Below are 15,323 nucleotides of genomic sequence, written 5' to 3'. Positions count from 1 at the left end.
GAATTCACTGCCCAAATTTCACCACTCAAATAGTTACAGTATATATAAATTTCTGATTTTTTTCAAACAAAATATTTTCCCATTTTTCACAACATTTTTTTTTTATAAGGATCTTTTAAATGCATGTGCTAGAACTGATTTATTTCTTCCTTTATGGTTGGGCCTATAAGTAATTTTTAATTTTCAGAAGTAAATAACACTGCCACAAATGTACTTACACACAAAGCTCTTTTTTTTTTTTAAATAGCATTTGGGTTGTTTTCTTAATACAAATGAATAAAACCTGAATTACTGGGTCAAAGGGTATTAATTATTAAGTCTCATCTCTTAATACATACTGAGCAATATGAATTTATGTTTCTGTAGTATATAAACACTCATTTCAATGTATCTCACCAGCATTTAGTTTTCTTTTTAAAAGATCTTTGTTAAATAAAAAGGTGGAAAAAGGGAACATATTTTTTTTTTTTTTACGCCTACAGCACCCGGTCTTCCTAGGTGGTCTCCCATCCAAGTACTAACCAGGTCTGACCTTGCTTAGCTTCCGAGATCAGATGGGATCGGGTGTGTTCAGAGTGGCATTGCCATAGACTATTTTCATTTCTTTATTTTGTTCTTTTCTGTCCCCTCATCTGTTAAGATCTAGGTTTTTTTCTCTTATTGATTTATATGTTTATATTTTAACATATTAGCCTATTATTTTAAGCCTATTTCTTGTATTTGTATTTTGACAACTATAATTCATTTGTGATTTCATTTCAGTGTGATATTGAGAGGTTGTACAATTTCAACTACCTACTCAGTTTACTGATATAAAAAAATGCCCAAACTACTCATGTAATTAGGTCTTATTTAGACAAACCATTGGATCTTTCATTATAAAATTAGCAACTAACTTTCTTTACACATTTTCAAACATACATACACACACACGACTACATACCAAAGACTGTTAATATGCTCAAATAAAAATTTATATTAAATTGATCATCTTAGAGGATGAAATCTGTTCTGGACAACAAGCTGAAGACAAGCACTAGTGAAACCTTAAATAGTGTGAATATGAATTCACCTGTACTTTGTTCAAGATTTCTCAACCTATACATGAACAGCAAAATGGACAGAACTGTCATGACACCAAGGAATACCTATGCTTGAAAATCCAACTCTCTCTAGTGGTCTCAAGATCTATTCAAGAATAGGAGGATTGCTACCTCTTCTTAAGAGAAATATAAGTAATCTTTTCAAAAAACTTTAAAAAGACTTTAAAAATAGTTGCTTTATCTTGGTATCAAATACCCATTCCATTACCTTTTGAAATAGTTAGTGCTGGAGACCACTGTGACCGTAGAATATCAAGACAAATGCTGCCATTACTGTTAATATTTGGATGATAAATTCTTGTTGTAAATGCAACCTACAGAAAAAGGAAAAAAAATTGTGAACTGGTTTATTAGTATCACAGGTAACACATAATAACAATTGCCATATCCCAATTACCTTAGGTGGTTTAAAGGGGTAATCTGTTGGGAAATGAATTGTCAAGAAAAATACTCCACCCTGATAGGGACTGTCATTCTGTTGATAAAAAGAAAAGTGGGGTTAAAATGAGTGAATTACATAAACTATTTATTCTGAAATTAACCTGAATACTTACTGGTCCCATTATTGTAGCTTGCCAATGGAACACTGAAAAAAGAACAAAAAATCACCATTAAGCAATATCCACACTATATTTACATCATATCATTCCCTGTCTAATCTCAGTTCATTTATAAGCAATGAGTCCTGGGCAGAATGAGGAATCTAAATCAAGTTTGAGTCTGAAGAGAGAAAAAAGACTAGCTTGGTCTAGCACACTGATAAGGTACCCAATGAAAAAGTATTTGGGCTAAAACATGAAAATTCATCTCAAGGAGACAAAATCCTTGCCAAAGCTCAAAGTTCCACTTTTAAACAGGGATTTCTCACCCCAAAGAGTAAAAAAAAAAACAAAACCCCAAAACTTTACTCTTTGATGTGCTGTATCATTTCTCCAATACAATTATATACAATATATACTCCCCTTTTATAATACTGCTATAGAGCAGAAATGTGATGTCAAAGTGAGTAATACTCAAATTAGGAAAGGATGGTTCTTACAATAAAAAAATTCCTAAGATCTTTCACATGTATGTCTTTAGAATTACTGATCCCTTAATAAATGAAGAAAACATTAGCTGAAAGCCCCAAGCTTGATTACAAACTCTAAGAATAATCCAAATAAATTATAAAGTTGTTTAATAAGGAATCTTCTCTTCAAACTGCAAAAAATGATCCTTGTTCCATTTCAAAGAGTGTCACTAAGTACAGTACAGAGACTAAAATAGCCAGAGTTTTCACTTACAAGCAAGCTACTTTTCACTTAACCTTCACACTAGGATCTGGGCAAACTAAAGAACTTGTCACTGAGGTTACATGTGAACAATCCAAACCAGATAATTCTTATCACAAAGAGGAAATGTGAAGACTAAGAAGCCATGTGAAAATTTACTGGGATATCAGTCCACATCCTTCTGACCTCCTGTATATGAAACTGTCCCTATGGTTGGTTTGCTACTCACTGAGGCCCAAATCCACAAACAGCAGCCTGTTTATTAGGAATTAAAAACAAAAGATAGGTATTGCTGAGGCTCCCCTTCTTAGATCATCATCACTAGCACTAAGAAAAATTCCTCATAATTTCTGCCAATCAACTTTTTAGTGGATTAAGTAGCTAAGTAGAAAGTCACTTGGAGCCACTAAGATTGGTCCTAGTATCTTCAACAAAGGTCCCTAATGTCCTGTTATAAGAAACAAGAGAGTCTCATTCTGTTTTTAATCACAAATATAATTCCAATTAAAAAAAATATATACTGATAACTGGAGTAAACAACTCCAATAATGAGGCTGAAAACCCTATTAGACAAAAGGATGACCAAACTATAGGTCAAGTGACCTGTTTTAAAATAGGTCCTGTTCTTCTATTTAATCCTTTTACATTGTTTAAATTTGTGGCTATAAATGGGAGGATATAACTATACCTGCATCCTTGCTCAAGGCTGCAAGAGTCAAAAAAAAAAAGATAAGGAACAAGAAAGCATTTAGATAATAAAATATACAAATATCGAGACATATCAAAAAATTAAGTTAAACTTTCCATTAACTATTTAAGTCCTACTTTTTTCTTCCGAGTTATTTCAAGATCAATCTTTTTCTTGTTAAAAAAAAATATACTAGGTTTAAGAAGTTACTAGGAAAATTTAAATGAGAACAAGTTCTTGGCTAACAAGTTTTATGATTTCCCACTCTTCCTCTACAGAAAACAAAGAGTATTTGTGCTCCCAAAAACTGGAGAACAGAGAAGCCTCAGAGGTTTGGAGAAATCTTCTAAGCTGGGAACTAGAACGTTTACGATTACAGGGAAGATACCCTTCCTAACAGAAGATGTGGGAAAATCAATGTTTTCAAGTAGTACTGCAATCTCTTTCATACTTGGCACTCTAGAAAGTTGAAGATATTCTAGTGTATCTAAATAAGATTCTTACATTATCAAGAACTCTTACAAGCAACATCAATAGGCTATTTCATAAGTAATTCATATCTATTTGGTTAGTAAACGATGTTTAATATTCCCCAACAAAACTAAAAGGATGTAAACCACTAGCATTCAAAGCTCATTAACACTCAAATGCTAACCTTTATTTACTGATTAACTTGTCTTCACCCTTATAAAGGTTCAAGTACTGTTGAAAGTACTGTTCAAGTACTGTTTCGTTCATCAGAAAAAATGAACGAAATCACATAAATAGGGCTGTCTCTAAAATAGGAGAGAAAAGGACAATGAAAATTGCTAATGTAGCAACTAAGATGTGGTATTTGTCTCTCATTAAAATGATCTAGAATCTACAATACCAACAAAAAGCAGAGAAAGACAAACTAAAAACACATTAGGATGAATTAAATTATCGAAGCATCTGAAGACCTACCGTTTAAATCTTAATTGAATATTCTGCCACACTGGTTAAAAATAAAAATATCTACTGGAATCACTGCCTTAGGTCGCCTTCTGGATTTCTCCTAAAGCTAGTAAGCTCTCAAGAGTAGAAATATAAAAAAGGAGGAGAGAAGGTAGTGAGAGAATATCTAACTCGCCTCAAATCACAATGATTTTGTAAATAGTTCAAGAATCACTACAGGTTCCAAGTAGAAAGAATTATAGAAATAGTAAGTAACTGGGTAAAATATTTGGCCATAACCATAAAATATTGCTATATTTTATAGAAAAACTATTTCAAAAACCTTTCATTTAAAAATTAACCTTAGGAACTATTCAAAATAAAAATTTGTGGTACTGAATTTAAGTTTTGATAATCCAAAAAGAAAAAACAAAAAAATTCCCACTGCCACCTTGGTTTGATGCTGTCGAACCAAATTACACAAACCGAAAGCTACACTTTCTTTTATAAGAATTTAAATGTGAAGTTCACAGCTTGATGATCACTCTTTAGTATCCTAAAAGATGAAGACTTGAGACCAAGAAGTGAAAATATCAGTTATAGTTTGAGACTGAATCTCAAGAGATCTACATTTGAATTCAAGTACAGATAGATCTCTGGAGTCACATTCACCAAGTGTTAAAAACAAAAGAAAATCAAGTAGATTTTATGACCAATAAATTTCCAGCTTACTTCTCTTTTCAAGAACTATACTTCCTCCTGCTTACCGGATCTTAGCAGAAAGTGGTAAAAAATGTAATGGTACATTAAAATCTGGATATTTAAAAATATATTATTTTAAATGTAAAATAAAGATTACTTTATTCTTACACTACATACCAATAACATGGTGCTGAGGTATTTAGAGGTAGGATAGTCGACAGGAGCTCAAAGTTTCATTTTGGCCAAGTTTCTCTCTTCCTAGGATTAAATACTGCCTCTTTTTAACAAAAGATGATGAAGTGCATTTAGCTACCTAATTACTCTTTGTTTTATTCTTATGTGGATCAAAGACTTTTTGACAGTAATTCATCCTCAAATGTTCTCAAATACCCACAAAAATTTTAAGTATATCAGCAAACACTATCTAGATGAGTAATTACTTATTCTCTTTTACAAGATATGTACTATTGACAGTTTAGTAGTGACTCAAGATACTCAAAGTTGAATAGAAAGGCTAGGAGTTCAGGAAGAGGTTATTTTTTAAACAGCTTTACTAACAGATAATCCACATACCATATGATTCATTCATTGAAAGTGTACAATTCATTGGTGTTTAGTAAAGTTATGCCAACTATCACCACAATTAATTTTAGAACATTTCATCATCCCCAAAAGAAACCTGATATCCATTAGTCATCACTCTCCATTCCCCCTAAATCTCTAGTCCTATGCAACCATTATCTATTTTCTGTCTCTATGGATTTGCCTGTTCTGGATATTGCATATAAATGGAATCATTATAATATGTGGCCTTTTGTATCTGGCTTCTCTCACTCAGTATAATGTTTTTAAAGCTCGTCCATATTGTAGTATATATCAGTACTTCATTTCTTTTATTGCCAAATAATATTTCATTGTATAGATATATCACATTTATCCCTTCATCAGTTGTTGGGTATTTGGGTTGTTTCCACTTTTTGGCTATTATAAATAATGCTTCTATGAACATTCATATACAAATTTTTGTGTGAACATATGTTTTCATTTCTTTTGGAATGAAATGAAATATACCTAGGAGTGAACTCACTGGGTCATAGGGTAACTCTACATTTAACTTTCTGAGGACCTTCCAGACTGTTTTCCAAACTGGCTATACCATTTTATAGTCCTACCAGCAATGTATGAAGGTTCCAATTTCTCCACATGCTCATAAATACTTGTTATTTGACTTTTTGATTCTAGCCATCCTAGTAGCTGTAAAGTAGTAAGTATCTCATTATGGTTTTGATTTGCATTTCCCTGATAACTAATGATGTTGAGCATCTATCAATGTGCTTATTGGCCATTTGTATATCTTTTTTTGGAGAAATGTTTACTTAGATCCTTTACTTATTTTCAAATTGGGTTATTTATCTTCGTATTGCTGAGTTATAGTTTTTATAAACATATTTTAGATAAAATTCCTTATCAGATATATGACCTGCAAAATTTTTGTGTCTTTTCACTTTCTTAAAGGTATCATTTGCAGCACCTAATTCTAACTTACCTATTTTTTTTCTTTTATTGCCTATCCTTTGGGGGAGATTAATTTAATTCTCCAGGGTAACAACTTTTCTATTGAGAAAGAAATTTGATAGTACTATGATAGAAGCAAATCAATGGCAAATTACTTTAGTACACTGAAGAGAACTTCAAAAATGAAATCTAATCCCTAGACTTCAAATGCTATAAATTAAAGCTCAGTTATTCTCAACTTTGAGGAATTTGCCTGAAATAAAACCACTCTTTCAATTGAAAGTCCATACTGATGTAGGTACACTATATGATACCATGAAATGACAGAACTAGAATTCAACAGAAAACTTGAGAACCAGAAAACTTGGGTCTACTTTAAGAACCATCATGAGCCTCTCATCAGATATGTCTTTAAAATAGTTTACAATTTCTATTTCACTCACCCAAAAGAATTGTTATTGAGCAGCTTAAAAGAGAATAATGTGTGTTTAAATACCTGGCCTGTCCTGTTTGGTATCAAATACCACAGTAACTCATACTGGACAGGTCTGAATATAAAAACATAAATGAGATTTTTCATCATATGCACTTAAAGAAGCCCTGTTTAATTCTTAAGGATTTAGCAAACTGAAAACAACATTCTTAAGAAATATCAGGAAAAAATAATTTTAAACATAAGCTAATATAACTTCATGTTTACTTTTTATCTTAATCTATATACTTCTCTTACACAAATGTTTCCAAGTATGCTCATTTTTTCTATATGCTAAATGTTACATTTTGTGTGTGAATTATTTTTGTGTCAAAAAGCAATCTTGTTCAAATACATTCCCTTAAAAAAGAAAGCCCAGAAGATGATACTAGGAAAGGTTAAGTTGATACAAAGTGGAACGAAAGGAAAATTATCCAACATGTGTGATAAGATTTAATAAATTATTTTAGGTAGGATTAAGCAGATAAATTGGACATTAAAAATAAACAAATTGTACTTGTCTTCACAAATATGAGCCAACAGACAGAAAGACACACACACACAAATTATCCTTAGTATTATCTTACTTGAAGGACAATACCTAGTTTAGGTAAAAGCTCAAAATGTTCTACCCAATGAAAATACCTAGATGGGGTGAAGGGCAGGTAAGAAGGGGCTAGAATAATTACAATGTTTGGCAAAAGAGGTTCAAAATGTAATGAGCAATACGGAAGGTGATGGGATACACACAGAACTGCATCTTTCATGGGCAAGTATGGTAAACACTGACTCTTTCCTATAGCAAAATTATCCTTCACATAAAATAACCTTGAGAGATGTATATTCATCAGTCACAGAGTTCCCCAAAGGCAGACTGTTATGTCATTTTACTCCATCATTTGTTTTAAATACTTACTATCATCTCCAACAGGGCCTGCTGAACACTGTGCTGGGGGGTCCCGTGCCAAGTCATTCAACTCCTTAAGAAAGGAGAAAAAAAAAAAAAGAAATGTATTCAACATAAATCTAACTTTTATCCATTCATAAAATTTTCACTATTACCAAAATTCTCTGCTCCACCAGTAAAGTTCTTTTAGGAGCACTTCTTCAAAGTCAGAAAAAGAGGTAGGTTAAAGTATTTTAGGTTCTTGAATGCAAACATATATTCAAAAAAGTAGAACATTTTTGCTTTGTTCAGAGTTTAGTAGGTAAATATAAGGTAAATTAGTTGGTACTGAAGAGCCACGAAAACTGTTTTTAAAGTAAAAACTACATTTATTAATTTTCAAAAAAGATTCGAAGACAGTTTTTGTACCTCAGAACTATTAGGTTACACTCGGGACAAGCTCTTGAAGTCATAAATATTCCAAATTATGTGAGACCATCTGACAACCTTTTTAGCTGATATCCACCACCGGATTCCAATGGTAGTAGAAAAAAAACTTTTAAAAGGACACATTAAAAAGGCTGGCTGAAGTAATAAAACCCATCAAAAAGTTATGTAATTAGAGATGAATCTACCTGTAGTGATACACTACAAACAGATGTCAGTGTCTTAGTTATTTTAACCCAAGAGCCCACAAACTTGAGATTTGTTACTAGGTGGGGGGATGCCTGAAAAACCACATACTATATTATTCCCTTTCCCCTTGGTTTGGTATGTTAAGATAAAATTAGCTCTGGGAAAGACTAGTTTTAGATTTTATTTTAAACTTAACAATAAAAACAGTAAAATCTAATATTTTTAAAGTACAATAAAAACTAGAATCTTATTAATGAATTAAAGATAACGATTTTAATATTCCAAATATTATATGCCTTTTAATTTGCAGCAAGCACCATAGTTATTTCTGTAAGTCCTTTCCTCTGAGTTAACTTATTAACCAGTCATTTTGGTACATCAATTATTCTGTTTTATCCTACCTGTAAGCTTGGACAACAAAGCATAAAAGTACAGAAATAAAGTTTGTTTCTCTTAAAATTCTAGGATTGAGATAAAAGATTTAGCAATATTTATTTTCTCAAGTATCTCAATTTCTGAATGTTCTATCTCTCTACAAGAGATTCAGTGCTCACTTCAAGAAAAAAATAACCTATAAACAGTGCCCATTCCCAAATGTCTGTAATACATGTCAGTATAATCAAGAATATTGCTTGATTTAAAACACAAATTATCTATTTCTTTTGACTAATATAGCAATAGATTGCTACTAAAACATAATTGGAATTGAACAAGCTATGATGAAGTTCTGCCATGTTCATTAAACGAAATTTTACTTGCGATTTATCCTTAATATTTTGCTCCTTTCAAATTAAGTCACTTTTTTCCATGCTGAATAAAACATCAAGGTTTAACATTGAAAACTAAAATTTATTTAAGCTGGATATAAGATCCATCAGTCCATTTCATGAGCCAGTGTGACATAATTAATTTTAAAAACCTAACCCAAACTTAAGCTAATGGACATTTAGCACACTCGTTCAACATTTTCTTGGTTCAAGGCACGGATGTGAATTAATCTCAAAAGTGAAAGAAGTCCGACTTAAAAAGACAATGCTTTGTATGATTCCACTGATATGACAATCTAGAAAAGGCAAATTTATAGTGACAGAAAGCAGATCAACAGTTTTAGGGGATGGAGGGAGTTGGAGGGAACTGACCACAAAGAGACAATAAAAATGTGGGGGCGATGGAAATGTTCTATATCATGACTTTGGTAAAGACTGCACTTACTGTGTATATATTTATCAAAATGCAAACTGATATTTTAAATTTTTGAACTTTATTGTATGTAATGTATATCTCAAGATTGTTTATTTTTAAAAAGCATATATCCATCTATCTTTGCATGTGCATAAAATATCTCTGAAGAATACACAAGAAACTAGTCAACAGTATTTGGAAAGCTTGGAGTGAGAATAAGAACTGTATATATTACTTCTATAGTTTTTATATTTTATAACAAGTATATTTCCTATTTAAAAAATATATGACCAGTTCTGACTATAAATATGGACTAAAATAAAATAGCTATTAAAAATTGTAACCTGATAACACTGATTTCTATATTTTAAGAAATTAAAATAGGAAGCCCAGAGTTATATTTGGGAGACATGTGACATTATATCAAATTAACATCTCTACATGTATTGCACATTGTAAACATTTTTAGTTTTGATCAGTTGTAAGTTTATCACTTATACTGTAGGCATGTTACACTGAGATCTTGCCTACCCGCGCCCCACCCCGCCCCTGCCCCAAAAAAGCTGTAACCATCTGGAGGCTAATCGAAATAGTGAAAACACAGGCTGAATAAACACAAAAGCACAAAATTAATGTCTCTGCATCAATATGAAAATTAAAGTTGAATCTTAAAATTTAATAAAGCCACTGATATAGACAGATCACTTGGGCAGAAAAAATACCAGCTGTTTTTTTTTTGTTTAACAGCTGGCTTTATACCTATACATTAATTTCTCCAACTTTTTATTCTAAAAGAAACAGTATTCGAATTTGTCTTCTATATCATATACCAAATTATACATTGCTAGGATTGAGAGTAGGCCTAAGATAAAACCCAAAATCAAAAAATTTTTCTGTTCATTGAAAAACTTCTTTTCTGTAGAAAGAGGAAGAGAAATAAAGTATACGAAATTAAATTTAGAAAAGAGGGAGGAGAGAACTTTGACAGTTAAGGTAGAGAATCTTCAATTTCTAAAAAGATTTTATATTCTTTCCTTGAAATCTAACATAAGTTAAAATTCTTATTTGGGGAGCAAAATAAGAATTATGAATTTTATTGAATAGTTCTAAATTTTAAAAATTTATTTGATGTATACTCCTTTTGTTTCAAGATATCTATAGCAGAACTCATATTTTTAAAGATTAAGTGTTATAAACAACTTTGATTCTCTGAAATTTTGTTTCTCATCTTAGTTCAAATAGCCCCAAACCTTATACCAATTAATCTGAACTTTCCATGAACTTTCCAATGAAGAGATATATATGCAGGGATAATAATAGGGCCTATTATTTCCTTAAGAACACCTATTTCCCAAGGATTAGGCCCTTATTTGAAATTAACTACTATTAAATAAAACAGAACACTAAAACTCCTGAAAGCCTTAGATTATTACTATATCATAGCACTATTGAAAAAAAAAATCTTTCTAACTCTTTGAGGGGAAGGGATCCTGCAAAGGATATGCTGATTTTCCTTTCACTGTATCCCTAAGTACAGAAGTTAGGTCATTAGTTGGTAAAATTAAGGCTTCTATTAGCTATTTTTAAATAACCCTTTCCTCAATCTTAACAATTATGAAACAAAATACAGACAGCATGGAATAGAGATTTTTTTCACCATTTTGGTCCTCACCTTATGGCATAACATGAAAAGAATAAGATGGGAAAACAAGGTTATAGTTAATTTTGTAGAAAAATGGCTCTAAAGTCAAGTTTTAATAGTTCTGAATCTTTATATCTTTGGTGGTGATAATCAAGATATGAGAAGATTTAAACAGATTATGACTCACAGAATTATAATTTCAAAGTTAGAAGAAATCATCTAGACCAATTTCCAATTTTATAACAATAAAATAAGATACAAAGTATCTAATCCACGCAAGATGTTATCAGTTCTTAGCAAGTAAGGATGTGGTATTCTACTATACCATGCTTCTTAAGTCTGGATCTAATATACTAGAAATGTACAAGTTAGAATGTCTGAGAACCTATATGTTGCCCAAGAAATGAAGGTGATCTCCTTTAAGATGACTGAACTGCAAAGAAAGAACAGTTAAACCAGCAATGGTTCTCAAAAATGAGGTCCTGGCCCAGTTGCATCAATACCACAAGAAAACATTAGAAATGAAAATTCTCAGGCTCCAACCAGACCTACCGAACCAGAAACTCAGGAGTGTAGCCTAACAAGCGCCACCAGAAATTACGATGCACACTAAATCTTGATTACTTTTGACAAATTAAGCATCAGAAACAAAAGGAAATGCCAGAAAACTCACTCACTACTAGCAAGATTGGAAGGGAAGAAATCAAGAAAGGGATGAGACTTAGAAATATAAGGTATGCTCCACATTTTCAAGACAAATGGAAGGGAAGCAATCTGTCATTACCATAGTACTGCATTCTCCATATCCCAATACCAGCTTATGTATCCTGTGTAATACTTGAAACTAATATTTGAAAATAATTGCTAGAGTATTTTAAATTACAAATTTCTAAAATTTGGGAAATATTACTAACTCATAGTTATCGCAGTTAAATTTGGAAGAGTATAATCTTTGGCATTATTAGATTATCTGGCACTGACAATCTGTTGGCACTTTCAAGTATTTTCTATTCTCTTAAAAATGCTGCTTTCTATTATAAGGACACATTAATGAAAACGTATCAATATCAATCTTTCCCTGAACCGAGTATAAGCAGAATGGGTTACCTTATTTAAAATTAGTCTGTACTCCCTACAAAAAAACTCAAGGCAACCAAAAGTATAGAATATACAAAACTCACCACCCAGTTTTGCCAAATCTTAACACTGACATATTAACTTTGGATCTTTAAGAAGTCGCCTCTATATCTTTCCCAAAGTAATGATCACCCTAAATTTAGTGATCATTCCCTTGCATTCTTTTATACTTGTGTCCATAAACAATATAATCTTGTTATCATGTTTTTTTAAACTTTATTTAAAAGGTGCTACATGGTATGTATTCTTCTATTCTTTATTTTTCCCTCAATATATTGAGATATTTTTCCATGAAGATACACAAGGAGCTCTAGTTTATTCCTTTTTACTGCTGTTTATTTTGCTACTCATGTCTAAACCATAATAGTTCCTTTCTTTAGTTAATGGGACATTTAATGTACTTCCTATTCTTCACTATTACAATGTTTTAGTAAACATTCTCATTTATTCTTGTACACATACAAGCTTTTCTAAGTAAACACTTCTTCAATTTAATAGAAAGCACACTCCCCATCTCTTTTTAACCATGCAATGTCTTTCATTAAGTTTTTTTTTTTTTAAGTACGGGTTTTAAAAATTATTTCCTCAGTCCATAGACACAGGCGAAAATAAATCTACTACTGAACATACTGGAACTTGCAAACTTCACCATTGCCTAGAAAAGGGAAAATTATCCCTAAAACATGCTTAACAAAGAGGCTAATTCATATGTAGACCTCCAAGAACATGGAGATGAACATGACACTGCCCCCTTTAGTCACCACCATTCAGGCCCAGATCAGCAGCACATTTTTTGCTAACTATAATTAAATGTCAAAGAAGACTTTCATCATCATCTAATACTATAGAAATCTGGGATAAATATTTCTTGGGTATCATCAAAAAATGTGTTAGTGTTTGAGAGGAACTCTTTTTTAGTTATAATTTTCTCATCGACTCTATAATGTTTCATAGAACTTATCTGCTATTTATTAAATTGAGATGCTTCCATTATTAAAGAGGATGTTTCTTCTAAATGTCTAAGTGGACAGCTATTTATAAGTTTATAAAAAACTCTGGATGTCCTTCACTTTAATAACTGGTTTTACCAAAAATTGCATTGGAGATGTTTATGCTGCAAATACTGAAAACTATCTCATGTGTAAGTATATTAATGAAAATAAGTTACTATTAGGATTATAATGATTATTCTATAACCTGTTTATGTTCTTGCTGATTTCAGGGGCAATAGGCAGAATTCAAGATTTCTAAATCTTAAAATTCTTTGATTTTTTTTATTATTCTGCTCTTAGGTAACTAAGCAAGTCATTCAACTTCTCCAAATCAGAGTTTTCGTATCTGTAAAACATTGAAGTTAACCTAAAACAGAAATTTATACAGCATGGTTTAGTTATAGGTTTAAGGGTTAAATAAGTTTGGGAAATGTTATAATCTACATCCTTATAAGAATATTCAAGGTTCTAAAGAGGTCCTATATAAAGAAAATACTATTGTTTGTTTGTTTGGACTCAGAACCATGCTTTGCCTTTCTCCTCGACCCATTCTTCCTATGCAACCTTCCCCATCCAAAATTTTATTCTCACAAAATGCTTCCTGTCTATAGGAAAGTCAGAAATAAGTCTGAAGGAACCAAGAAAAACATTTTTTATCTTAAAGAATGTTATTATTTTAAAATTAAAAGTCTTTCAAGCATAACATAAATCTACACATGGTTAAAACTGTCCTATAATTATTTCTCATATCTATATCTTGTCTCTCTCATCTAGACTACAAATTATTTCAAAGTGTTTTTTTTTTTCTAGTTTTTTTTTTTAAATAGTGGTAAAATACACATAACATAAAATTTACCATCTCATCCATGTTTAAGTATATAGATTAGTGGAATTAAATACCTTCAAAATGTTGTGCTCAAAGTATTTTAAGAGAATGTTTATAGTTAAGAGGAAACACGTGTATGAAGCTTTTCAGATATGATTAATACAACATAAATTCTCTTTCCGAGGCAGAATACGTTTCTATTAATTTTCAGGGACAAGGATTTAAAACGAAAATTACTTTTGTCAAGTTCCAGGAAATCCTTACAAATGCTATTTATGTGACAATATTGATAGCTTCCTGTAGTGATCATTAAACATACAGCTGATATGTCTCTGCCTTAAAACAGTTTTTCTAGGTAAAGCAGGGAGGGAAAATATTTTTCTTATGAAGCACATAACTTTTAAAAGGGAAATGATACGCTTTATAGAGAAAATTGCAAAAATTTTCATTTATATAATTCTATTTGCTGTACTACAAATTTTAGATAAATACTGAAAGCTTATACTATCCATATCACAATCCAAAAAGTCAAACTAAGCAAGGTATCTTACTGTACTTATTTATGAAGTAAATATGAACTAAAATTCTGTGTAACAAAGGAGATCCTGATTGTCTCAAGGTAAAACAAAAAATTCAAAGAATTATATAATTTCAAAGAAAACTCTTTCTTTAGACTCATTATTGACCTTAAATACACAACCAGGGCTATACTTCAATAAAGGGGGTGGGGCAAGGGGAAAAGAGAATCAGTAAGTTAGAGAATAATGAGGTCTGTCATTATTTGGTGAGGAAAAAGTCAACTATAGGAAATGAAGTTTTAGGTAAAAGTTGTTGAGTTCAGACTTATATTTCTATAAAATAAATTACATTGAGTTATAAGCATTCGAATTTGCTTGGCGCATTTAAAGTTTCACAAAGGAGAAACTAATATGAAATGCTGACAACGCATATAATTAACCCAATTACGAACCCTAGGTTAAAATTTGTTTTTAAAGCCTATATTTCAGTTTATCTATCTTCACAATTAGCAATTATGGATTTAATACACATAACATTAAATACTTCCTATTAAAAAGATTAGTGTTCGCAGACCACTTTTTTAGGATAAAAAATGTTTATTCCCCCAGGGACACTCCTTTCTCCAAGCAGCTACAGTATTCCTTAACTGTACTACACAAATCTAGTATCATATGTTACTGTATAGTAATTTATGTTCAATTTTTTTATCCACAACTATCAAAAGTTAAACTTCCGTATACTCTCACCTCCACCCCTTGAATGCTTAATTATAAATTCCTTGAGTGAGACACAAGATGTATATGGAACAAAAGAAGTACTCAAATGCCTGAATGAGTA

At 31.3% G+C, this 15,323-nt stretch overlaps 1 protein-coding gene and 1 pseudogene across 2 annotated transcripts in view; both read right to left on the bottom strand.

Moving 5' to 3' along the window:
• UBE2D2 (ubiquitin conjugating enzyme E2 D2) overlaps window positions 1–15,323 on the bottom strand; it is a 43,041-nt gene that overhangs the window by 6,006 nt on the left and 21,712 nt on the right. The window contains exons 2-5 of one of the 2 annotated variants that reach the window (XM_039836277.1): window positions 7,583–7,646; window positions 1,658–1,689; window positions 1,501–1,578; window positions 1,312–1,417 (exon numbers count right to left, since the gene is read on the bottom strand). In XM_039836277.1, the coding sequence (XP_039692211.1) occupies window positions 1,312–1,417; window positions 1,501–1,578; window positions 1,658–1,689; window positions 7,583–7,646 (280 nt within the window). The remainder of the gene's footprint in view (window positions 1–1,311; window positions 1,418–1,500; window positions 1,579–1,657; window positions 1,690–7,582; window positions 7,647–15,323) is intronic. The other variant, XM_039836278.1, reaches the window with a different exon arrangement.
• Window positions 474–592, bottom strand: LOC120581867 (uncharacterized; annotated as a pseudogene).

Source organism: Pteropus medius, unplaced genomic scaffold, assembly GCF_902729225.1.
Source record: "Pteropus medius unplaced genomic scaffold, Ma_sr-lr_union100, whole genome shotgun sequence".
Taxonomy (NCBI): Eukaryota; Metazoa; Chordata; class Mammalia; order Chiroptera; family Pteropodidae; genus Pteropus; species Pteropus medius.
The sequence above is the reverse complement of the archived record's forward strand: the minus strand, read 5'-3'. Positions and strand labels throughout refer to the sequence as shown.